This window comes from Callospermophilus lateralis, chromosome 1, assembly GCF_048772815.1.
Source record: "Callospermophilus lateralis isolate mCalLat2 chromosome 1, mCalLat2.hap1, whole genome shotgun sequence".
Lineage (NCBI taxonomy): Eukaryota > Metazoa > Chordata > Mammalia > Rodentia > Sciuridae > Callospermophilus > Callospermophilus lateralis.
In genome coordinates, this window is record NC_135305.1 from 213,234,791 (window position 1) to 213,261,622 (window position 26,832).

At 42.4% G+C, this 26,832-nt stretch overlaps 2 protein-coding genes across 2 annotated transcripts; both read left to right on the forward strand.

Moving 5' to 3' along the window:
* The first annotated feature begins 270 nt into the window (after window positions 1-270).
* On the forward strand, window positions 271-1,221 carry LOC143400277 (olfactory receptor 7C2-like). Its single transcript, XM_076857574.1, has one exon. The coding sequence runs from the start codon at window positions 271-273 to the stop codon at window positions 1,219-1,221; it is 951 nt and encodes a 316-aa protein (XP_076713689.1).
* Window positions 1,222-6,520: 5,299 nt separating this feature from the next.
* LOC143400288 (olfactory receptor 7C2-like) lies at window positions 6,521-17,198 on the forward strand. Its single transcript, XM_076857580.1, has 3 exons — window positions 6,521-7,446; window positions 10,294-10,364; window positions 17,014-17,198. Exons 1-3 carry the CDS (start codon window positions 6,521-6,523, stop codon window positions 17,196-17,198), a joined length of 1,182 nt encoding a protein of 393 aa, XP_076713695.1.
* The last annotated feature ends 9,634 nt before the right edge of the window (window positions 17,199-26,832 follow it).

Genomic DNA, 26,832 nt, shown 5'->3' on the forward strand with positions numbered 1-26,832 from the left:
TATGAGTTCCCAAGATTTCAATAAAATACAATGGGGCATCCATGGGAATCCCTATTTGGGGAAAATATATATATTTGGTACCAGTGATTGAACCTAGGTGCACTTAACCACTGAGTCACATGCCCAGGCCCTTTTTTATTTTCTTATTGTGAGACAGGATGTTACTAAGTTGCTGAGTCTGACTTTCAACTTGCAGTCCTCCTATCCCAGCCTCCCTAGCATCTGGCTGAAGTAAATTTTGAGTTCCATCTGGGCAAACTCACCAGCACTATGGAAAGAAGAAACCAAACAGGAGCTGGAGACTTCATCCTCCTGGGATTCACGGATGACCCCGACCTGCAGTACCTCCTCTTTGGCCTGCTTCTGGCCATCTACCTGGTCACAGTCACAGGAAACCTGCTCATCATCCTCGCTGTCATCTCAGACTCCCACCTGCACACACCCATGTACTTCTTCCTCTCCAACCTGTCCCTGGCTGACATTGGCTTCACCTCCACCACCATCCCCAAGGCTCTTAGGAACATCCACACTCAGAGCAAAGGGATCACCTTTACAGGCTGCGTCTCACAGATATGCTTCATTTTAGTGTTTGGATGCCAGGACAACTTGCTCCTGACAGTGATGGCCTATGACCGCTTTGTGGCCATCTGTCACCCACTCTACTACATGGCCATCATGAACCCACGGCTCTGTCTGCTCATGGCTCTGGGGTCCTGGTTGGTCAGCATCCTAGTCATGCTCCCAGACTCCTTGAGTGTCTTGAGGCTGTCCTTTTGCACCAACATGGAAATCCCTCACTTCTTCTGTGATCTTCCTGAAATCCTGAAGCTCGCCTGCTCTGACACACTCATCAACAACATAGTGGTGTACTCTGTGGCCATCGTCCTGGGTGTCTTCCCTCTCACTGGCATCCTCTTCTCCTACTCTCATATTTTCTCCTCCATCCTGAGGATCTCATCAGCTGAGGGGAAGTACAAAGCCTTCTCCACCTGTGGGTCTCACCTCCTGGTGGTCTCCTTGTTCTATGGCACTGGCCTTGGGGTCTACCTCAGTTCTGCTGCTACACCATCCTCTAGGATGAGTCTCATGGCCTCAGTGCTCTACACCATGCTCACCCCCATGCTGAACCCTTTCATCTACAGTCTCAGGAACAGGGACATCAAGGTGGCCCTGGGGAGAGTCTTCAGCAAGATGGTGCCTCTCAGTGCACGTCTCACCTGAGTCCCAGTGTGCACCATGGTGGAGACCAGAGATGTCACCCCTTCCATTCAACACTGGCTACCTCTTCTTGGTGTACTTCAGGGCAACTCATTCTTTGCATCTTCCTTTGGGCTCATTTCCACCTAGGGACTCTTCATTATGCAACGTATTAGATCATCTGTGCACTATCTACCCAGTCATTGTAATTTTGCATGAATACAACTGGGCTGTTTCACTTGCAATTACTTATGCTAAGCCTTGGGCATTGTAGTTTTATTGATACAAAATACTGGCATATGTTGATGGGGCCTATGTGTATAATGAGTAGTGATTAAATCAAGGTAATCATCATTCCCATCTACTGAAACATTTACCATTTCTTTTACTGGGATAATTGATGCTCCTCTCTTCTGGTTTTCTAAAATTATACAATTAATGGTTGTGAACTATTGTTCTCTACTGTGCTGTAGAACTTTAAAAATCATTTCTGTTATGCAACTGGATTTCACGCCCTCTACCCAACCTCCTCTTCACCCTGCCTGACTTCCAGGGATCACTATTACACTCTTGACTTGTGTGATATCAACTTCATCAGCTTCCTCACCTGATCGAGAAATTGCAGCTCTTGCTTTCTGGTCTTTTGAGTGACATGTATCCTCAGAAGTGAATGCACATGTACCTCTGGTGTTGTGAAAATGCTGTCTTGAATACTCATTTACAGGAATGTTTTCTGAAATGAAGTGGAAAAAAATAACTCTTAAGTTTTCTCCTTCATATCAGACCTATGCTTCCCATCACGCTGATTATATTGAATTTTTCTACTGATCCTCTGTACAGAATCCTCAAATTTGAGAATTGGCTCTTTCCTAAGAAAGCTCATTGAATCTTTATCAAATGGAATAAAAATTCAATGGGCAGGTAATTAAATGTAAAATAGAATATGGACCATAAAATAAAAAGTTATAAATTGAATACAAAATTTTGAGCTGGAATAGAAATTCAGAGTTACTAATGCTGATATTAATTACCACACTCAGTACGTTCCAGCACTATTTCCATGTTTTATACACATCACATCACTAGGTTTCCCAATGTCGCTTTATGTGATGTATTAGTCCACTTGCATTGCTATATCAAAGTGCCAGAGACTGGGTACATTATAAAGAATTCTATTTATCTCACAGTTTGGGGTTCTATCAAGTCCTATTAGCATGACTACATCTCTGGTGAGGGGGCTCTGACTTCATCCCATCTGAGTAGAGAGAGCTGTGCCAGGAGCCCTCCTAAGAGGGAGAGATCACATGGAGAGACCAGATCCCAGAGAGATATGGGGGAGGGACAAGTCCTGCCCTTTTATTACAGCCACTTACACAAGCTTAGTATGACATCACCAGGTGATGAAATGTTATGAGATCACATTTATGTTTGATGGGCAAGGGACCAAAACATGCTTATTGAGGGCACAATTGTATTTTAATTTCACTTCCTCTTTTAATCTCCTATTCCTCACTCAAAAGACCTCACAAGAACAACTTATAGCAGAAAAAGTTTATTTGGGCTTGCAGTTTCAGAAGCTCAGCCCATGGTCAGTGATACTATAGCTCTGGGCTTGGGGTGAGGCCAGACATCATGATGGAAGGAGGTCAAGGAGAAAAGTGACTCAGGACAGGGCAACCATGAAGCAGAGAGACCTCCACTTTCCAGGAACAAAGTATAAACCCAAAGGCACACCTGAGAGTGATGGGCCATAAGTCCTTGCACAGCTTTTAAGGAGGAACCACAGACTTGGCCCTATGATCTATGACATCAGAATGGAGAAGGGGGACTACATGTCACACACTCAGGACATTGCTATAATAAGCACATATGAGTTCTCCCTAGAGCAAGCATTCCCGATACATGGACAATGAAAACACTCGGCCACATTGTTCCCAAACAGGGGTCACTGTGAATTACACTCTATGACGTTCTCCATTGAATTTCTTTCTTTGAATCCAACATTAGGTTTCTACAGGCTGTTTCCTATAAAACGCTTTTGTAGAGACTGATGTCTCTGTAAGTGTGAGCAAGGGATGGCTTCATCCTGAAAGGAGGAGAATGGAAAGTAGATCCAGGAACACAGCATGGCCCAGGTGTGTGCAACCCTGGAGCACATGGGCATCAGGAGCCCCGTGGTAGGCCTTCCTTCTGGGGAGAAGCTCTCACCTGTTGAATACTGCTTCACACTAAAGAGAGTACCTAAAAATAATACTCTGTGTCCTACTGTTATAATTATCTGGAATTGTTTTTAAAATGCTTGACATGTGGTGTGAAGATCAATGCCTTGTGAATTGTAAATGATGGTCCATAATCTCTGCACTGGAGTAATGAGGACCATGCATCCAGCTTGTTGGGAAACTTAAAAGCTCTAGAGTCTACAGATTCCTTCCTGTCCAGCCAACCCACCTCTCACTGCACTTCCCTAACCAGATGCCTGGAACTTCATCTGCACTGAACTTGTGATGGTGAACATAGAAGATTTGGCAAGGTCATTGGAAGGGCAAGGTCATTGGAAGAGCTGTGTGTGGAGTTGGATGTGTCCTGTGCACAGCTCCCACTTGAGGTGCAGGACTCACATGGGCTTGGATACTGCCTGCTCATGCCTGGGAGAGACCAAGGAACTCCATCTCACATTTGAGGAAATACTCATGGGGAAGGACAATCATCAGTAGAGATCAAGTCCAGGGACAAAATGACATCACAAGCCAACAGCCCCAGGGGAAGGACAGACATAGCTGGAAAACAAGATGGTCCCAGGGATGCAAAACTAGCATCATGCACAATTACCTTTCTAGTGTTGGATCCTCATTCATGGAAACTTAATTGCTCAGAGAATAGACAACACTGCAACAATTAATTTAATGAGCATTCATGAGAATTCAACCTCCCAGGCCTGAAAATAGTAAATATGCCCCATGATCCTCTCACCCACAGCTGAGCTCTTTTAGGAATGAATGGCTTCACCTGGACATTGAAGAGCACCGATGCCTGACCAAGAGTCCACCACTCGTACCTGTGTCTCAACTGTTACTTCTCTTTCTCGTGGTAGAATTTTGCATTTACTGTTTTTAGCAACCACTTTGTAGAGAAAATGGCATCTTATATACATTCCCCTTTCATAGATTAATGGTAAGAATGAAAATCTCAAGAATTTAATACTCTTTGTACATTTCCTTTCATGAATCTTTAATATTATCTGTCCTTTTCTAAGAAATGCATTAGTCTTTCTATAATTTATCACTAAGACTTTATAAATCTAAGATACTAACTTTAACTAACCAGGTTATTTTTATATCCTAACTATCTGCATGTCACTTTTTCATCTTCAGATGTTTGCAATCCAATCACTGAACTTTACTTTTCTTACTTGTACCAAAAAAAAATTAACTCAGAAATGCTTCCACTTTCCATGGTAATGTATGTCCCTGAATAAATTTATATTATGTATAAATTTCTTATACATAATATTTATGTATGATTTCTTAAGTTAGCTGCTATAGTTTCTTGTTCCACATCAAATATTTGAAATTTATTTGAGGATATACAGTTTGGATTTAAGATTATATTTTCAAAATAGTTAATTAACCATGACACATTTATTGATGACTTTAAATAGTCTCTCTAAATAATACAGGAATTTTAAAAAATGCATGTTAATGAAATTAAAATTACATATTGAATATGAACACTTGAATATGAGACTGAGCATCATATTAGAAGACAAAACTCTTGGGTTATGCCCTTAAAAGAAAGGAAAAAATAGAAGAATTTCATATCTTACAAAAAAACCTCTACAAGGATCTGGATTTTAGAAACAAAATAATGAAACTGAAATGAGAGATAACATGTTTCAAATTAACATCACTTAGTCAAAGGAGACTTTTAGAAAACATCATAAAGTATGCTAAAATGCCAAGAAATTGCATGACACTTCATCAATGAAGAAAAATAAAAAGATCTCTGCATATAATAGCAATGGTGGAGGTATAATGTGGGGAATAATCATTCTTAACAATGTTAAATCAAAACTACCCTCAATATTATTAATGAGAAATGGACATAATCTAATTTTCTTTAGAAGAAAAGTTCAGAAAAGTTTGCCCATAAAAGAATGGAAATATCTAGAGGTCAATTCCTGTTCTTGGAATGATAATCTGAACATAGTATGATGTCATTTGTTTCCAGATTAATTTATAAGTTTGAGGGGATTTCTAATGAAATTCCAGCCACAATGTTCTTACAACAGAGCTTAGTCATTCTTAAATTCACCTTTGAGTATAATCTGGAAAGAGGAATAAAATTACAGTACAAACAATACTAAATGACTTGCCATACTCCCTCTCCATTATGAAGAGAGACACACTTTTTTTAACATGGGGCCAAAGATCTCAAAACCTGCTAAATGGTCATTTTTAATTATTTATTTATAAGAATGTGACAAAGTTTATACCTGAATTTTTAAAAACTGACAGAGGCCATTTTTACATCTTAAGAGAAGGAAGTATAAAATTAAAATCAATCCAAACTGTATTTGTCATAAGGAAAACTGAGAAAGAATGGGCAGGATTTGAAGAGCCATTTTCGTGTGGTGAGATGTGATGAGAATCAGATGATGGAAAATATCCATAAGATTCACATTTCTATTTAGAAACGCTAGGATTTCTTTATTTAGAAAAACCCTTGTTGGTTGGATTTATAAAAAAAAAAGTGGTAATTCAGAGGAAATGGAAACAAGGCTTAATGATAGCAATGCTTTTTATGTGTGTTAGCAGAAGGGCCACCAAAGGTCGGGATACACACCTAGAAATTCCAGAAAAGCAGTACAGTAAAACAACAAGCCTCCAATGCCTCACAGACCTGCCTGGAGCTAGGGCACTCTCATCCCATGTGCCTGTGGCAGAACACCCCAGAGCAGCCAGCAGGGATGCTGGGGAGGGAGGACTACTTAGGGAGGCTCAGGCACTGCAGCTGTAATCCTCCTATGGCTGGGTGCCTCCGAATCCCCAGGGGGCTTGTTAAAACACAGAGTGGAAGAGAATATGCACATTTGCAGCAAGTTCCTAGGTGATGCCCATTGGGGAACCAATGATCTAGAGCCAGTTTCATCAAGTAACAATGATAGCTACAATTTGTCATCAAAGAGACCCGATGATAAGACAAAACAAATGATTTCTTGAGTTCCCAAGGTGTCAATAATAGACATTGGGTTCATCCTGGGGAATCCCTATTTGGAGAGAATTCGGAGTTTCTTCTCTTCCTCTGGGGAAAACACACCAGCACCATGGAAAGAGGAAACCAAACAGGAGCTGAAAACTTCATCCTCCTGGGATTCACAGATGACCCTGACCTGCAGTCCCTCTTCTTTGGCCTGCTTCTGGCCATGTACCTGGTCACTGTGCTGGGGAACCTGCTCATCATCCTGGCTGTCATCTCAGACTCCCACCTGCACACGCCCATGTACTTCTTCCTCTCCAACCTGTCCCTGGCTGACATTGGCTTCACCTCCACCACCATCCCCAAGGTTCTCAGGAACATCCACACTCATAGCAAACTGATCACCTTTGCCAGCTGCATCTCACAGATTTATTTTTTTGTTTTGTTTGGATGCCAGGAAAACTTGCTCCTGACAGTGATGGCCTATGACCGCTTTGTGGCTATCTGTCACCCCCTGCACTATGTGGACATCATGAACCCACGGCTCTGTCTGCTCATGGCTCTGGGATCCTTATTGGTCAGTGTCCTGGGTGCCCTGCCTGGGACCTTGACCATCCTGAGGCTCTCGTTTTGCACCAACATAGAAATCCCTCACTTCTTCTGTGATCTTCCTGCAGTCCTCAAGCTCGCCTGCTCCGACACACTCACCAGTCACATAGTGCTGTACTCCGAGACCATCGTCCTGGGTGTCTTCCCTCTCACTGGCATCCTCCTCTCCTACTCTCAGATTTTCTCCTCCATCCTGAGGATCTCATCAGACAGAGGCAAGTACAAAGCCTTCTCCACCTGTGGGTCTCACCTCCTGGTGGTCTCCTTGTTCTATGTCACTGGCCTTGGGGTCTACCTCAGTTCTGTAGCCACACTGTCTTCTAGGATAGCTCTGATGGCCTCAGTGATGTACACCATGGTCACCCCCATGCTGAACCCTTTCATCTACAGTCTGAGGAACAGGGACATCAAGATGGCCCTGGGGAGAGTCCTCAGCAAGATGGTGCCTCTCAGTGAAAGGATCAACGCACATCTCCTCTGAGTCACAGTGTGCACCATACTGGGGACCAGAGACCTCACCCCTTCCATCCAGCTGTGGCTACCTGTGCTTGGTGCATTTCAAGGCAAAAACTCATTCTTTGCCTCTTCCTTTGGGATTTTCCTGCCCTAGGAATTGCTCAATATGTTCTATAGTGTACCACCTTTTTTTTTTTACTAATTACACAGTCATTCTAACTTTGTATGAACTCAACTGCACATTTTCTGTCATCAGCAATAGTGATTTGTTTTTTTCATTTATGTATGTATCTTATTGATTGGGAATAATGGCACATATTGATGAGGTACTCTGTCATGATCAGTACATGTGCCCATGAATAATGATAAAAAAGAGGATCATTAACATTTCCCTCTTCTTAACTTCATTGTTTTGTTTTACTGTCAAGATGTGGACTCTTTTCCTTTAGCTTTTTGTAAAATGTATACTAAATTATTGTGAACTATTGTCGCCCCACTGTTATGTGGAACATTAGAACATTCTTCTCTTGTGTAACTGGATTTTATCCTCCTTCTTGGGCCTCCCTCTATCCCACTGTACCCCCTACCCTTTGTATCTCCTGGAAACTACGTTTATGAAATCTTTTGTTAGCTGAACATGTGAGCAAGAATGTGCTGTGCTTGTCTTCCTGAATTTCTTTTTTTTTTTTTTTTCTGTTTTGGTGATGGAACCCAGGGTCGACACATGCTAGGCCAATGCTGCTCCATGGAACAAAATCCCCAGTCCCTTTTTTTGGAGACCAGCTCTCATTAAGCTGCCCATACTGGCCTTGAACTTGCAAACCTCATGCCTCAGCCTCCTAAGTAGTTGGGATTGCAGGCATATGCCTCCATGCCTGGGCCTGTTGTGCGCTTATTTATGAATCAAATCTTCTGTGTCAGCCGTATATGCTCAGCAGTGATGGGGTGTGTAACTATGCTATTGTAAAAATATTGTCTGGCATCTCATTTACATTTCTGAAGTTATGTAAATAAACTTAACTCAAAGATTTTCTCCTTTTATATGAATCTCTTCCTTTTGGTCAAATCAATATTATTGAATTTATGGACTCATCCAAAATATGGACTCATTGAATATACAAGCTGTACCTTATCCACCTTTCCAACTATAATGCCTAGTATGGTTCCTATTTATTTATTTATTTATTTATTTAAGTTGTAGATGGACTGCATGCCTTCATTTGATTTGTTTTAGTTTAATGTTTGTTTGTTTTGGTACTTGTTGAGAGCCACAGCCAAAGGGGCCCCAGCAAACTTCCAGCTGCCAGCTGATTGGCTCCTACTGTTCTTGAGGCCGATTGGCTGGGTTGCATGGGCAGAGCCAAAAGAGTCCCCCAATGAGCAGCTCCATGTTCTGAAAGGGCAGGGAAACAGCCCAATGAGCATCACCACAGAGGAGCCAATCAGCTGGCAGCTGGAAGTTTATTGGGGCCACGGTGAGCCAATCAGCTGGAAGTTTACTGAGGCCCCTTTGACTGTGGCTCTCAACAGGTACTCAGGATTGAACTCAGGGGCACTGGACCACTAAGCCAAATCCCAATCCTATTTTGTATTTTATTTAGAGGCAGCATCTTGCTGAGTTGCTCAGGACCTCACTTTTGCTGAGGCTGGTTTTGAACTGTGATCCTCATGCCTCAGCCTCCCAGTGGGTGGAATTACAGGCCTGCACCACCACCCCCAGGTTTATCCATTTACTTTTTTATGTGGTGCTCAGGATCTAACCCCATGTCTCACATATGCTAGTCAACTGCTCTTCCACTAAGCTACAGTCCCAGGGCCCAGTATGGTTCTTGGTAAGTACTTTATGCTCAGTAAATATTTGTCCAATGAAGTGGAAGTCAGATGTGTAGCCATCAAGGGGCTAAAAGGTCACCTTGCAGGGCACAACTGCCTTCTACTTCCACTTCCTTTGATGGTGGACGCTTTCATGTAGCTGTGATCCTTCTTCATTCCTGCTTTATTGAAGTTTAACTGACAAGGTTGCAGACGTTCGGGTGACAGTGTGATCACTTGACAGACTCAAACATGGTGTCATAATTTCCTGACCTTTATTCCTTGTCTATTTTGGCTCACCTTCTAAGATCACATATATTAAATATTGCCATTTTAATTATTTTAAAAAATTTCTACATTGCTTTGTTTTATTGTCTTATATGTTCTAAATATATTCCCTAGGGCTCCAGGTTTTTTTCCATTTCTTTGTCTTCCATCTGGGTTTATGCTCCAAGGGTTTATCGGTACTTTCTCTGAGAGCCTGCTTCTGAGAGTGTCTGCATTGTGATTCTGGGGCTCAGCCACGAGGCTGAATGAGGCCGTGGACTCTTTTGTCTTGAACCAATTTATGGCCATTTTGTGCTATTGCTCTATGGGGTTGGTTTCTGTGTTGATGAGAATGATCCAGACTAGGAATGCTGGCAACCTTGCAGCAGTGATTTGTGAGCCACATGTACCATGACATCATCTCTCGTGTCAGATATTTGTGGGAAAATATAAATTGAACAGTTGAAATGAGGGTGCTGAAGAACACCACTCAGCCAGGATTTCCTCACTCCACACACTGAATGTACTTGTATGTTTCCTCACCAGCTAATTTCCATATTCCAATTTTTCTGTGCAAGACCTTTCTTTATTTCCTTCAGTAAAGTGAATTTGGGCAGTTTTTATTCCAGGTTTTGATTGCATGGCTTCAAAAAAGAGTGTTTTTTTTCCTACCCACTTCCTGTTTGCCTTTTTTAGAAATGTTCTTAAAAAATGATGTGTTTTGTGTGGTAAACTCTGCCAGTGGCTGGGATGTAGCTCAGTGACAGAGGGAACTCTCAGCAGGCTGAAGCCCTGGGTTCAGGGCCCAACCTGGCACATACCTATCAGTGAGTTAAATACAGCTCCCTCATTGGTTTTTAATTTTCCTATTTTTCTGACAAGCTATTAGATGAATATTATTCATGGCAAACCAGTGAGATTAGTGCTTGTGGAAAGATAACAGAGTATCCCAATGCTTGCTCTACTCATGGAGTCCCAACTCTACATAGTTCTCCCTTTGGAGAACTGGCTATAATTTTTCTTTCACCTTCATAATCGAGATCAATTACCCCAGCCAGGACTTATCATAAGTCCTTTTAGAGTACAAGAGCTGCGTCCCAATAATAAGCCTACTGTTCCTTTGGGAAGAGGTCCTTTACCCCTGTGGGAATGAGTTAGTACTGTTCTGGCAGAGGCATAGATGTCCAATTCTGCGCTTCCTCTGGTTAGTCTAGTGAGCAATCTAATGGACAATGTGTCCTGGGCACTACCCTCATGGGGTTGCTCGGTTCCTCTAGTGCTCCGTATATTTGTGGTCTTGGGCCCCGGAGCATTGGGCCCCCCTGTCCATTTTTTTGGCAATGGAGCCCGATGCCTTTCTCCACGATATTGTGGCTAGACACCTGGTCCTTGTTCGTTTTTTGATAATGTAGTAGCCTCTATGGTGGTTTGAGAATGGCATTCATTAGCCCAATGTCTCCCTCTATGGCATCGTGGGCAAATACCTGGTATTCTACTCCTTTGATACCTAGTTTTGTTAAACCCTCCTCCTATGGGGCAATTCCTTTAAAATGTCCTGTTTGTTCACAATTATAGCATGTTTTTGGTCTGGCATCTAAAGCCTGTTGTACTGAAGCTGCTAAGACTTAGGCCCTTGTTCATTAATGTCTCTAAACACATATATTAAATTATATGTGTTTAAATCTTCATGTTTCCATGGTCTAATGACTTCTCTGCACCAACGATTCACTTTCTCATAAGCCAGTTGTTTTATTAATGGCATTGCTTGTTCTGTATTCCCCAAAACTCTGGTAGCTGTTTGAATAAGCCTATCTACACATTCAGCGTAAGATTCATTAGCTCCTTGTATTACCTTAGATAATTGACCTTGTAAACCTCCATGTCTTTGTAAAGCCTTCCATGCCCTAACCACACTTACAGCAATTTGTGTGTATACGCCAGGATCATATGCAATTTGTTGCTGCTGATCCTCGTAAGGTCCCTTTCCTAACAACATATCTAGATTTCTCTGAGGATAACCAGCTGCTGCATTTCGCCTAGTGGTCTCCTTGCAAAATTCCTCATTGGCAACCTTTCATAACAGGTATTGTCCTCCATTTAGCACAGCTTTACACATATTAGCCCAATCATGTTCAAGTTGGTAATGGATTCAACCATGATTATAGTGAAGGGTGCTTGAGGACCATAGTTTGTTATAGCCTCTTTTAGCTGCTTCACTGTTTTGAAATTTAAAGCATTGTGAATTTGCTGCCCTCCTGCCTGCTCAAATACAGGGCATGTTAATATTTGAGATCCTGCCTCAGGATCCCATCCATCAACTGCAGGGGTTGGGGGCCTCCCAGCATATGGAGGTGGCCTTGTTGGTTGGACACTTATGTCCTCTGGTGATAGAAAGGTGTTAGTAGCAGTCTCCTGTAGAGGTGGCCCTGTTGGTTGGACACTTACGCCCTCTGGTGATAGAAAGGTGTTAATAGCAGTCTCCTGTAGAGGTGGCCCTGTTGGTTGGACACTTATGCCCTCTGGTGATAGAAAGGTGTTAGTAGCAGTCTCCTGTAGAGGTGGCCCTGTTGGTTGGACACTTACACCCTCTGGTGATAGAAAGGTGTTAGTAGCTCTCTCCTGTTGTAACTTTTCCCCTGATGGCTTTTTCTGCTCTAAACTTTCTTCCTCTGTCTGACTAGCTCGAGCGACCTTCTCTTTTACTTGATTTTTTTCCTCTGTCTGACTAGTTTGAGAGACCTTCTCTTTTACTTGAATTTTTTTCCTCTGTCTGAGTAGCTTGAGATACCTTGTTTTTTACTTGAATTTTTTTCTCTGTCTGACTAGCTCGAGAGACCTTCTCTTTTACTTGAATTTTTCTACTATAACTATAATAATAACTATAATAATAACCCAACAAGATAATGCCAAACAAAGCTGAAACAGAGTGAAACAAAATTGGAACAACAAAAAATCATTATATCAGCCTTTCTATCCTCCTGAAATGTCCATCCATCCTTTCTCCCTATCTGTTCCTCAGATGTGAGTGGTTTTTTCTTCCATCTTACACATCTCCAGGGACAGGCAACTTAAAACAAAAGTGAAGCAAAACAAAAGAAGAAGAATCTTAATATGGCTACCCATCCTCTCACCCTGCCCTCAGGGGCGAGCAGTTTACCTCATCACTTACCCTCAGTCATTCCCCTTGCGGGCCACCAAATGACGCAGTCTGGCTGGGCACAATTCAGGAGCCACTTGTCAAAAGAAATGAACTTTATTTTTAGAACACACACACTGCACCACACAGCTCTTCAGGAAAACCCTCAGAGCCCAACTGCCACCACCGACTTCCACAAGCCTCTCAACTTCCCCCACCCCTCCTGCTCTTGAGGCTGATTGGCTGAGTCATGTGGGTGGAGCCAAAAAAGTCCCCAATGAGCATCTCCGTGGTCTAAAAGGGCGGGGAAACAGACCAATGAGCATCACCGCAGAGGAGCCAATCAGTTGGCAGCTAGATGTTTGCTGGGGCCACTGTGAGCCAATCATCAGCTGGCAGCTGGAAATTTGCTAGCAGCTGGAAGTTTGCTGGAGCCCCTTCCACTGTGGCTGTCAACAACAATAGTTACCAGACTGTGCTGTAGGAAACTTGGATTTTTGGTACTTATTATCCACCTCCTCTACCCATCTTCACAGTTAATGTTTAATTCGCATTTGCACGACACCCAGCAATGCAGACTAGAACAAGCTTGTAACTTCAGTGTCCAACTGGCTGGTAGTTAACAATTAAATATTTTTCAACACAATAAAAGGGTGGTATGGTTCATGTTTTCTCTCATTGCCGCAGTCCGGCTGGCTGAGCAAAATAACCAGAGGGTGACGAACAACTTGTGTAGATTGATACAGCAGGAGTGGGAGCCCTTTATTGTAGGACAACAGAGGTATTTATACATTCCACACAGCTTATCTAACTAACATAAACTAGATACAGCAGTCAACCAATAAGGAATCTCCACACTTAATGGCATTAACATAAACTAGATACAGCAGTCAACCAATAAGGAATCTCCACACTTAATGGCATTAACATAAACTAGATACAGCAGTCAACCAATAAGGAATCTCCACACTTAATGGCATTAACATAAACTAGATACAGCAGTCAACCAATAAGGAATCTCCACACTTAATGGCATTAACATAAACTAGATACAGCAGTTAACCAATAAGGAATCTCCACACTTAATGGCTCGCTGGCGTTACTTCACAAACCACTCCCTCTGGCAAAATGCCAGGCGCCATCTTGACTTGTTTACAGACCCTAACATTTCTCTGACAAAATGCCAGGCGCCATCCTGGCTTGTTTACAGACTTTAACATCTCATAACAAACAGTGCCTCAAATTCTCATGCTTTCATATGAAGAAAGAGGAGTCCCAGTGACATTGCATGTGGGCTTTAGGGCACGTTGCCCTGTCCTGTGTTCTTTGCTCCACAGGTGGCATCAGTCTGGGAATGTGGCCACAGAAATAGCCCTTAACTGAAAAGTGCCCATTCTCCTAACAAGGGAATAAAGGAGAAGCAGTAGAATCTCATAATCCTCTTACAACTTCTTTTTTTTTCTTTTTTTTTTTTTTTGCAATTTCTTAATCTCTGAGCTCATCATATCAGCACATGTTCTATCAACTAAAGCAGGTTCTTTGTTTTGTTAGTCAGAGTTGTCCAGAGAAAAATAACAAAGATGAGACAGGAGAGAGATTCACAGGATAATACTTAGAGATGCAGATATAGATAGAAGATTGACCCACAAAATCACAAAGGCTGAGTATTTCCATGACTCTCTGTGAACTTGGGGCCAGAAAAGCCAATCTTGTGACTCTGTCCAAGAAGGTGAAAGCTGCAGAGCCATGGAGGTCAAGGGTGCATCCCATGGTCCAAATAAAGACTAACAAGACCCCCGAGGGCTGATGGTGCAGGTCCCATAGTCCAGTAAACCTTCATATCCTTGTAAAGTCTTCCATGCTCTAACTGCATCTACAGCAATTTGTGAGTATATAGCAGGATCATATGCAATTTGTTGCTGCTGACCCTCATAAGGTCCCTTTCCTAACAACATATCTAGATTTTTCTGAGGATAACTGGCTGCTACATTTTGCTTGGGGTCTCTGTGCAAAATTCCTCATTGGCAACCTTCCATAACAGGTATTGTCCTCCATTTAGCACAGCTTTACACATACTAGCCCAATACAGGGCATGCTAATATTTGAGGTCCTATCTCAGGATCCCATCTATCAACTGCAGGGGTTGGGGGCCTCCCAGCATATGGAGGTGGAGCTGTTGGTGGGACGCTTATGCCCTCTGGTGATAGAAAGGTGTTAGTAACAGCCTCCTGTTGTAACTTCTCCCCTGATGGCTTTTCCTCCTTTAAATTTTCTTCCTCTGTCTGACTAGCTTGAGAGACCTTCTCTTTTACTTGATCTAACATGTCTTCTACCATAGTCTGAACTGAAGGCTTTGGACTAGGCAAACAAAATCGTATCATCATCCACAATGGCAATGTGCCAACTGGCAGAGTTCCTGGAATCTTAAAATGGCTACCCATCCTCTCGCCCTGCCCTCAGGGGCAAGCAGTTTACCTCATCACTTTCCCTCAATCGTTCCCCGTGCGTGCGTTCCACCAAATGCCACAGTCTGGCTGGGCACAATTCACGAGCCACTTGTCAAGCAGAAATGAACTTTATTTTTAGAACACACCCGTGGCACCACACCAGCTCTTCAGGAATTCCCTCACAGCCCAACTGCCATCACCAGCTTCAGGCGAGCCTCTCAACCCCCGCTCCTCCCGCTCTTGAGGCCGATTGGCTGGGTCGTGTGGGCGGAGCCAAAAGAGCAGCTCCCTGGTCTGAAAGGGCAGGGAAATAGCCCAATAAGCAAAACTGCAGAGGAGCCAATCAGCTGGAAGTTTGCTGGGGCCGCTTGGGCTGTGGTTCTCAACAATTCTACTCCCTGCTTCTATGAGATTCAGCTGGCAAGTGTCAACTTGTTTACACAGAAGCTGAGCTACTAGTCCACATCTGACCACCTAAAACCAGAACTGAGGTGGTGGAGGCCTTCAGAGTGGAGAAGGCCTTGGAAGGCCTGTCCTGGACTCTGACAGTGGACCACACTCTGTGCTCAGTAACCACCATGTGATGATCTGGAAATCCCACCTCTAGTATTGGTTCTAGTCAGCCTTTTCACTGCTGTGATCAAAAGACCTGACAAGGAACACATAGAGGAGGGAAAGTTGACTTGGGGATCATGTTTTCCAAGGTCTCAGTACACAGATGGCTGACTCTGTTGCTCTGGTCCTGAGATGAGGCAGAACACCATGGCACAAGGGTTTAGAGAAGGAAAGCAGCTCATGGCATGGCACTCAGGAAGCAGAGAGAGCTCCAGTCACCATGGCCAAAATATAAATCCCAAAGTCATGACCCCAGTGATTTCATGCTTCCAGCCACACCCTACCTGCCCACAGTCACCACCCAGTTAATCCCTGTCAGTGGATGAAAACACTGATTAGGTCAAGGCCCTCATAACCAAACCATTTCACCTCTGAATGTCTGTGCTGTGTAACACATCAGCTTCTGGGGCACACCTCATATCTAAACCATAACAGAATTCATGCAAAAAAGTGAATATCTCAAAGAGACATCTGCACTTCTATATGTGTCACAGCATTCATTATTCAAAACAGCCAAGACATGGAATCTACCTAAGTACCCATCAACCGATGAATGGATAAAGAAAATACAGCACATATATACAACGGAACAGGATTCAGCCATAAAAACAGATGAAGTCCTGTCCTGTGAAACAAAATAGATGGGACTAGTGGTCATAATGTTAAGAGAAATTAATTTCAATTTCATGGAACTAAATATTCAAATTGTAGTGACCAGGAATGATGTGGTTTAGGAGAGGGAAATTTGAGAAAATGCTTTCAAAGAACATATATTTCCATGAGATAGGAGGAATGTGTTCATGAGATCTGCACAACATAGTGACTACAGTTAATAACATTGAATCTTGAAAATACTAAATGTGAATATTGAGTGTGCCCACCACAAAAATGAGAATATGTTAACTAATGTTCATGTTAATTAATGTTAATTAGCTATACTTAATCATTCATAATTATATTTTTATATGTACATTGGAATATGCATTTATAAAAATGTAGAAATATATATCATATATATTTATAATATATATCAAAACATCATGGCTTTTCCTATAAATAAATACAATTTTATCTGTCAATTAAAAAAAGAGGGATCCACCAATAAATGCTGGCAGCTTCAAGATCAACTGGGCATTAGTTTTTCTGGGCTGCCCTGACCTCCCCAATCATAATTTGCATTCAAACAAATCCCTGAAGGATTTATATTCATACTGACTTTGGAAAAGTTCTGGTCTATAACAGTGTTTCTCAAACTCCCCATGTTGACCTCTGTGCTAGGTAACATGGTGTGGCCTCCCATGCACTATGGAATGCCCAGCAGTATCCCTGGCTTCAGCCCACCAGGAGCAGCACCAACTCTCCAGTTTACAAACCCTACATTTCTCCGGACATCATCAGTATTTCCAGGAGACCTCACCCTGGTGGAGGACCACTGCCCTGGAGCAAAACCAGGAACATTCTGAGTCAAGCTCATTCTTACTCAAGTTGTAACTTTAGGCATATGGCTTAATTCTCTGAGCCTCATTTCTGCAAAAGTAAAGTGGGTCCCTAATAGTACTGACTTCTTAGAATGTAGAAATTAAATTATACTTAAAATTAACTTAAATTATACTTCTTATAATGTAGGTGTAGAAATTAAATGAGATTACCCTTGTAATATTCTAACTTCAATCCAAGGTGCATAAAAATATAAAATATCTTATGATTACCAAAAGTTTCATAAATGAAGGAATCAATGAAATTTTTTTGCTCCAAGAATGAAACTTCTGCATGCTTTGTAAAAACCTCCACGAAGCCAAGAGTTGTAGCTACTTATCACAAATTTTATTTAAAAAGTGAACACAGTTCTCTCCTTCTATGAAGGGGTAATAGCAATTTTCAAAAGATGTCAGGAGCAGTGTCCCCTTTACAAGCCAGTGATTAGGAGTTCTGAGGAATCTAGCAAATTCAGGTAACTCAGACTTTACAGAGAATTGTAAGTAAGGATTGGGCAAAAGTATAAGGAGGTTAGACTTCTAGATGGAAGGGAAATTCATGGACAAAGAGTAATAAACACCAGATTCACCTGATTTCTATTCCTGTGTCTTGGTAACAGAGAACAATCAGGAATTTTTTTTTTCCTGCTCAGACCAATATCCCACAGGGACATCAGGTACTACTCAGGGGTTGGAGTTAACAAGAGGAACTGTATGTACTTCATGAGAAGAGATAGGGAGCTATAAATAGAGCCCTGGATGCTGTCCCTCGGAGAGGCACTGGACAGAACCAGGTGGTTTTTTTTGGTGTCTAAGGTCTGTTTAGGGGACCAGGGCTTCACTCCTTCTGCTGCTTGTCCACCTCCATCATCAACCAACCAGGGAGGAATCAGACTTCCACTGAGTTCTTCTCTCTAGACACCCCGTCCAGGTGAGCCTGAGACACTGGGTACTGTAGGAAAGGGTCAGCAAGGATGGAAACTGACAAAAAGGACCAGAGGTCACTGAGAACCAAGCCAGCTCAGCCCAGAGCTCAGGGACTCTGTGTTTCCTTACTGGACTCATTTCAATTCATTCACTGTGTTATCAGGAGAAGGGACATTTACACTCCACGTGCATAGATCCTGTGGACAATTATGGGTGAGCATAGAAGTCCAGTGGGGTGAGACTCATGAATAAGTGTTAGGAAGCATTCCCAAAGAATTAGACCATAGCCAAGGAAATTGTCAATAAGTAAGTGGGAGAAGGGAGTATCAGGTTGGGGGAGAAGTGCAGTGAGGTGAGGGTATTATTTCTTTAATTTTTAACTTGGAGTGTATTTGAGCCTGTTTTCCTTATTTGTTATTAGTATCTGACTACTGCTTAGCTATCTTACAACAGCATACATTGTTGAGAGACATACATTGCACAGTATCTTCTCTCATACATGGCATTCACATGAAAAAAAGTTTTGATAGGTCAAAAGAACCAAAGAAACTTTACCTTATATCTCCTTTTTTTTTTCTGCCGAAATTGAATATATTTTGAGTGTGTTGGTCTTTGTCTTCCTCTGCAATTCCAAATTGTTTGCTTATATGGAAATTGTTGTCATTGCTGTCTTTCTTTTAAAGGAAGAATTGGAGATTATCTCTAAGTTTGCTTTTTGCCATTTCTTTACTTAGGTATACAAATATTTAGGGAAAGGGGTATATAAACTTTGGTGAAATCTATCAGCCAGGCATATTGCACTTTCTAAGTACAGAAAGTTCCTCTGCTTGACTAGTAGCCATCAATTACCTCCTGTGCCTTTTGCCATCTTCTTGCCTATGTTTTTCCTGATCACTGCCTTTCTGCCTTGGGTGATAACATCTTTTTGGATGAGCAGCATTCATCTCTGCAATCCTGTGGAATGTATATTTTGCATTCAACTAAAGCTTGACTGAATCTTTCTCAGAGCTTACATTTTACACCTAAAAGTTTCATTATGTTTATGGAGTTTCCCTTTCTGTACAATAGGTATAAATATTCATTATTATAGGTGAGGAATAAGTGAGATAATACATGTAAAGTATGTAGCTCACATGTATGGTGAGACTCTTAAAGGGAGCTCTGAGAATATTTCAATCACAGATGTGACTTAATTTCATTATTCTTGCCATTGTGTCTAGTGTCATAAGCACATCTGAATGCATTTGTGTTTTATAGGATGAGACAATAACGTTGGATACTATTTCTTCCAGTGGTCCTAAGGAAGTATCTACTTTCATTATTTTATTTCCAGGGGTTTGCGAATGCAATGTTGACTCATGTTGATGGGATTACATTATTTCTATTTTAGATCTTTTCATTAACTTTTATTTTAAATTTTCATTTAATTTCATTTATTGCAGTTGTTTTGAATTCATTTTTTCATCTGTCACTCTTTTTATTCTGCAGATCTTTAACTTCAAAATCTTTTCTATGTGTTCTAATTTTTTTTTAATCTTTGTGAAAATAATGTAAGCGAACAAAGAGGTAAAATCTTTACTCATTTGCACCTTACATTATAGTGACAAAGGAAGAGTGCAGGGGAATAAATGCATCTGTAGAATGTCCACAAGAGTACATCACAGGAAGAGGAGGACGGAGGGCCATGGCAGGTGCGGACTTTTATAGAGATTCATATAGAGTGGGCAGACCTCAGAGCCAGGGCCCTTGAGCTCATGTATTCCAAACTGGGAATAATCTTCCTACATGGTGTTGAGTTCATTTTGCTTGTATTTTGTTGGAGATTTTTACATCTATGTTCATTAAGAATGTAAGCATTTAGTTTTCTTTTCTTGTACAGTTTTTGTCTGGCCTACATGTGACTATTATAACACAGGCATCTGAATCCTAAATAACTGCGAGATATTGGGAGGGATCCACAGGATGCCTTTTAAATCAAAATAATGCATGATTCCATGTGCATGATCTGTAAAGCTGTCAATCTCATGGATGCATGGGACAGTGCAGTGTCTGGGAGGGCAGGAAGGAGTGTGTGGGCTTATCTTAGAGGGTATCCAGTCAGAATTATATAAGCTCCTGTGAGTCCAACACAGCACAGGGTGGTGGACTCAGGATCTGAGCTGCCTGCCTGGGTCCTGGGAGGACGTCCCCTCCACCAACCCTCCCTGTATCCCAGGAGCAGCTCAATGCTGGATTCACTTCCTGTCCCAGGAAACCCTTATGATGTCACAGTGACCTGAGCCAATGAGGAGCAAGGTAATGGTCACAATGGCAGCTATCTGTGGAACATCTGCTCTGGGCAGGTCATTTCCCATGAGCATATGGCTTATTTCACACAGAAACTCTATTAAGAAAGGGGAACTTTATAAGTTTGTATATGAGAAATCAAGGTCAGTATGTTTGATTTCCTATCATGAAGGAATAGAGGTAGCAAGTGCCAACTTGTTTCTGCAGAAGCTGAGCTACTGAGTCCACACCTGACCACATAGAATCAAAACAGAGCTGATGGAGGTGTTCATGGTGCAGAATCCTGAAAATGCCTAAATCTGATTCTTATTCTACATTATATCATCCATGATCCCAAGTGTGGTACACAGACTAGGATGGGCTACATCAACATTGAGGGCTATTAACAAATGTAGAGTCTCTGGGTGTCCTGCCAAATCACAAATCACAGTCTGTATTTGAACAAGACTCCCAAGCAATTCACATTCACATCAAAGCTGGAGAAGTTCTGGACTGATATCCTCAACCTCTCCCCTGTGCACATTTGTGCTAGGTAATATCTTGTGGTGTGGTGTCCTGTCTCAAAAAGGGTGTCCAGCCACATCCCTTGCTTCAGCCTGCTAGGTTCAGTACCAAATCCCAAGCTGTTACAATCCAAAGTTTCTCCAGACATTGGCAAGTGTTTCCTGGAGGCATCATCACCCCTGGGGGAGCTTACCGACCTGGAGCAGAACTTGGAACATCTTGATGGAGTTCCCACCAAAGCTCAACTCAGGGCAGATGGATTAGCATTTTGAGCCACATTTCCACAAAGGTAAAATGAGCCCCTAATATTAATGAGTTATCATGGACACCTGTAAAAATTAAATGAAACTATAATAGATTCCCACCTTCAGTCCACGGTGCCTTAAAACATCAAGTGTACCTCTTAGACATATCAAATGTTTCATAAAGGAAAGAGGAAATGACAATGCTTAATTTGTGATCCAAGCATGAACCTCCTAAGTGCTTCCTAGAAATGAAGCTAAGAGTTGTAGAGACTTTTATGGTTTTATAATAAGCAAACACAACTCTCTTTCTCTTGATGAAAGGGAAAAGAAATTTCTGAAGACCTCAGAAAATCAGGAGTGGTGTTCCCTCATAAGCCAGGGCTTTAGAGTTCCGAGTAATCCAGCAAAGTCAGGTATCTTGGACTTTGGGGTAAATTGTTAACTAAGGATTGGGCAAAAGTGCTGTGGAGGTTAGACTTCTGAGAGGCAGGAGGCTTCGTGGAGAAGGATCATAATGACTGGATCCCCCTGATTTCTAACCTTCTCTCTTGGGAACAGAGAACAGGCAGGACAATCATCCTTTCTGCCATGACCAATGCCCCAGAGGGACATCAGGTGCACAGGGGTTGCAGAAACAAGAGGAGATATAGCTAATGAATGGAGAGAGGGAGCTATAAATTCACTGTTTCCCAGAGTTTTGCTGTTGACTCTTTCCTCCATGCAGGACTAATTGACAATGGGGGAAGGTTAAAGTTTAGGGTCCAGCACTCAGTATCCAACGTTAGGAAGAAGGAAGAAGTTCTGTCGATCTCCAGAACAGCAGGGTGCCTTGGCTCTAGTTCACAGGAACTCATTATATATTTTATGAATAAATAGAAAAGTTATTCAAGTCTCCAAACAACCAGCAGAGATGAGAATGAAATGTTAATTTCCTCATGAGATCAGTATCTATGCTTTACATATATTGAAATATTTCACTGTACCCAACAGCTATGTAAAATTGTTACATGTTATTCAAAAATTATAAAAAATGCTTAAGGCAATAGAAATACTAACTATCCTAATTTGACCAATACACCATATGTAATATATGTATATATTTCACACACCTATATATAATTATCATATCTTACCCCATAAATTGGTACAATGATCATATTTTTAAATAAAACATTTTTAAAGTTCACATCAGAAACATTGTTACAAAATAAAAAGCAAATGAAAAACTGGGGTAAATATGTAATATATGGTATGTTTTGGAAATCTGCCTCACCATAGTAACCATTTTCTATCTATATGTAGCTGAGAACATGATATAAGCCTCACATATGCAAAATAAACTTTATTTTAAAAATAAAATTAAATCCAAAATATCAAACAGGTAGATACATATTGTTTCAAACCAATTATAACAAAAGACAACAAAAATGACCCAAGTGTGTGAACCACAGATTTAGAAGAACAAATGTGAGTGACTCATAAACATGAAAACATGCTCCAGCTCATGAACATACAAAGAAAATCACATTGAAATATCAAGGCAAGCTGTGGAAACCTTACATTGGTGTCTGCTATATTCCTAAGACTGCAGCACCCAGAGACAGAGCCCTTCTTTTGGAGACGGAACCCTAGAAGCAGGAGTTTGTATCAGAAGCTTCTACTTCCTCTGAGCTTTACCACAATCATAAAGCTTCTCTAGAGCCGACATAACTTCAGGCCTGAGAGCGTGGCCTGGTTTACCCAGCGGTGGGCGGGAGCCTCTTCATCCTATCTGTGGCCTCGAGCTTGTTGGCAAGTTACCAGAAGCTTCTGCTTCCTCATGAAGGAGTGACTGGGAACGTTCAGAGACCATGTGTATAAGGTGGTTCAGCAGTGCTAGCAAATACTGAGTTTAAAATGTTTAATGGCATGTAATGATTGCATGTGCTAATGGGTGCTATGTCAGCCCAGGCAGAGAGCATGCACTGATCAAATCGGGGTAATGAGCATTGCCATTCCACATCATTTCTTTATTCTTGTAGTCCTTAAATGACTCCCAGCTGGATCCTCATGATTTATAAAATAAAACCCTATCCCATCTATCTCCCTGGATTGTGCTTCCCGTTATCCAATCTACCATCTTCCCTGCCAACATTCCCAGCCTCTAGGTATCTCTATTATAATTCAATACAGCTGTAGCTTAGATTCCATGGGGAAGAAAATACTTATGGAATTTCTGTGTGATTTCAAGGGACATCCTACCCCAAATCCTTCCATTTTTCTGCAAATGCAGAATTTCATTTTTCCTCATGAGTAGTATCCCACTGAGTCTGTGTACACCACGTTTTTCTTATCCCTCCATCCACCGTCGGGAACCAAGGCTGGTTCCACACATGAACAAGGCGAAGTGTCCTGGTAAACATGGTGGGGCCGATGTCTCTTCTCTGTTTTGATTTCATTTTCTCCGTGTTGCTGTTGGCATCAAGGACGAGTGTCACTGAGTCTGGATTCTTTTTCTATTTCAAACTCTCTTCTTAATTCATTTATACTTTTCCAATTAAGACTCTATATTCAACCACCCCTGTCTGAATTTACACTCCATTCAACTAAAATTCACCCGGCTTTTCAGTCCATAACTTTATGAACATCTAATAGTACAAGAAAGACCCCAAAGGAAGTCTGGAGGAAAGAGTTGCTTGAAATTTTGCATAAGCAGAAGTGGTCAAGGAGCGGATGGAGGAGGCCAGGCTCTCTGGCCCTCAGGGTCATTCACATTTCTCACACGGCTATTGCAATGGCCCTCCACTGAGAAACTTCCTGAGGAGTGTCCCCAGGGCAACTTTCACACCCATGACCCTCAGACTGTAGATGAAGGGACTGGGTGTGGGGGTGACCACGGTGCACATCACAGAGGCCTTCAGTCTTGGCATGGAGGAGAGAGTGGCTGCAGAACTGAGGCAGACGTCAAGGCTACTGCTACAGTTAGAGCCTATGGGTCCCCCAAGGCCTCAGTGTGAAAGGTGAGTCTCCCAGGTTGGTGCTGTTAGGGTGGAAAAACTGTAAGATGTGGGTCCAAGTGTGAAGTCCCAGGTAAGTAGGGGTGTGCCTTGAAAGGGAGCAGGGGACCCCTGTCATTTCCTTTTCTGTTTTTAACTCCTGCCCACAAGGTGAGCCGATTTGCTCTTCCAAATGCTCCCCGCCCTTAACGATGTGACCTTTGTCACAGGTGCAAAACCATGGGGCCAACCCCTCAGGGACAGCAACCTCTAAAACTATGAGCCCCCATAGACCCTTATCTTTATAAGTGAATCTCCTCAGGCATTTTGCTAATGGAAAGTGAACTCATCCTGCCAGTGCCAAAGCGCAAGGAGACCACCAAGAGGTGAGACCCACAAGGGAAAAGGCTTTGGTCTCTCCCCTGGAAGATGAGATTCTCAGGGTGGAGGTGAAAAATCTCAAATAAGAGAAGAGAGTCTCAGTAAGAGGTGAAACACATGGTGTGACTAAAACTAAGCACAGTGATGTTACTGGTGAGGTTGTCTGAACAGGGAAGCTCAAAACTGTGGGATTTCCAAAGTTGTGTGGAAGTTAGAATGTGTTCACTGGTGTAAAAGCCGTATTTCCAGGTCATATTTCCATCTGTGCTGCCGCCTCCCTTAACCTGTGGAGAGAAGACGAGGCAATAACCATGGAAGGCTGGATCTCCGTGCTCCTTACTGTCCCAGGTCTGTTGATTCCATTAGCTAACTTTCTGTACTGACCGGGAAAACAAGCTCCTCGAGGTCTGCTGCACACCTCCAGGGTCCCAGCCCGTCTAGAATGGCGCAGAGACAGTCGCACTTCGGGCTGGATGGCAGCCTCTTTGGTTCGGTTGTCTTCATTAGCAGAATGTACATAGGGGTCCCTGGAAGCACAGCAGGGCTAGAGACGGCATGCAACCACACAGGGGAGGAAACGGAAGTCATGGTCTCGAGAGGAAAAGGAAAAGGTGGACATTCAGACTCCTGGCAATCAGCTGTATCAGATATCTACCACTTCTTTCCTGAATAGCCTTTAAACATTTCGAGATTAGTTGTCAATTAACTTTCGGTAGTGGGAAAGGACACAGAGATCCACGGGCCCTCTGCTCAGTCTCCACAGTGGTAACGTCGAGATCAACCATGGATCACACCTCAGCCAGGATGTTAACACTGACAATGAGGAAATCGAGTCAGCAGCCCAATGGGATACCTGCGTGCCTGTGTTTCTCCTGACCTGCTTCACAGTAGCTAAGGCCTGGAATCAGCCTAAGTGCCTATCACCTCCCAGCATCACCTTTCCTTAAAGATAAAAAAAAAAGTGGGGCCAACCTACACAATGTGGTACTATTTGGTCACAAAAAGAGTGAAATCCTGCCAGGTATGGTAGAGCATGCCTCTAATTCCAGCATCTCAGGAGGCTGAGGTGGGAAGATGGTGAGTTCAAAGCCAGCCTCAGCAACTTAGCAAGGCTCTAAACAACTCTTTGAGAACCTGTCTTTAAATAAAATACAAAAAAAAAGGATGGGGGTGTGTGTCTCTGTGGTTAAGTGCCCCTGAGTTCAGTCCCCGGTACCAAAATAATAATAATAATAATAATAATAATAATAATAATAATAATTTCCTCTCATTGGTAGCAACATGCATGGAACAGTGAGCAGGAAAAATAAGCCCAACAGAGAAAGACACATGCTGCATGTTCCCTAGGATATACTGAAGTCCCAAATAAACAGTCTACTTGAAACTAGAATAGCTACTGCTGAAAGTTTGGAAGGGAGTGGGCAGAGGGCGGGTAACAGAGGCTATATGCAAATAATGCACACTGTGTGCATATTCAGTAACACAGGCACCCGACTCTGCTAGTCAAACATAAAAGGATTAAATCATTCCATCAACTCAGGGATACTGCAGTGCCCTTCTATAGCACATCCACATCCCTCCCTCCCCGGCGCCCAACCCCCAGGACTTCGCATCTGTTCACCATTCCTATCTCGCTGTCCTGGAGAAATGCTGTCTAGAATATAAATTACCTACTGGGAAAATGCTGGATCCAGTGCCCTGGGGCCTCATTTCCCCGACTGCAGCAGGCACTGTGGACACCAAGCTGAGCAGAGGCAGGTCCTCATCCTGAGCTCATAGTCCATGGCCAGCTAGGAACAGGCTGGGTGTGAAGCCACATTGTCAGGACAGGCATGGAGGGAGCCACACAGGAAGGAGACACACAGAGATAAGAAAGTGTCACCACACTTTATTCCACTGTACATTACACACATAGCCTGGGTTGTCAAATGTGGGATTTTTCCCCTGGGAGTAAAACATATGTTCATTTTTAGTCCAATATTAATAAAATAATTTGGTATAATTTATGTCACTTGAAATGAAATTATTCTTAAAAATATGTCCTTTGGGCTAAATAAGAATTTCTAAGTATTTCTGATACAAAGATGGAAATTATTTGGGGAAAGTTAGAAAGCAGCACAACGGATAGGAGAGGACTGGGTGTCAGAGAGTGGAGAGTACAATAAAGGGACGCATGGAATGGGATTGCATGCAGAAGTTGAAATCAGAAAACAGAAACTTCAGGGATAAAATAGAAGGACCAAGTTCTGCTTCTACCTTCTGGTAAGACCCCAGTTTCTGGTTCTGAGGCTCTGAGCCATGCAA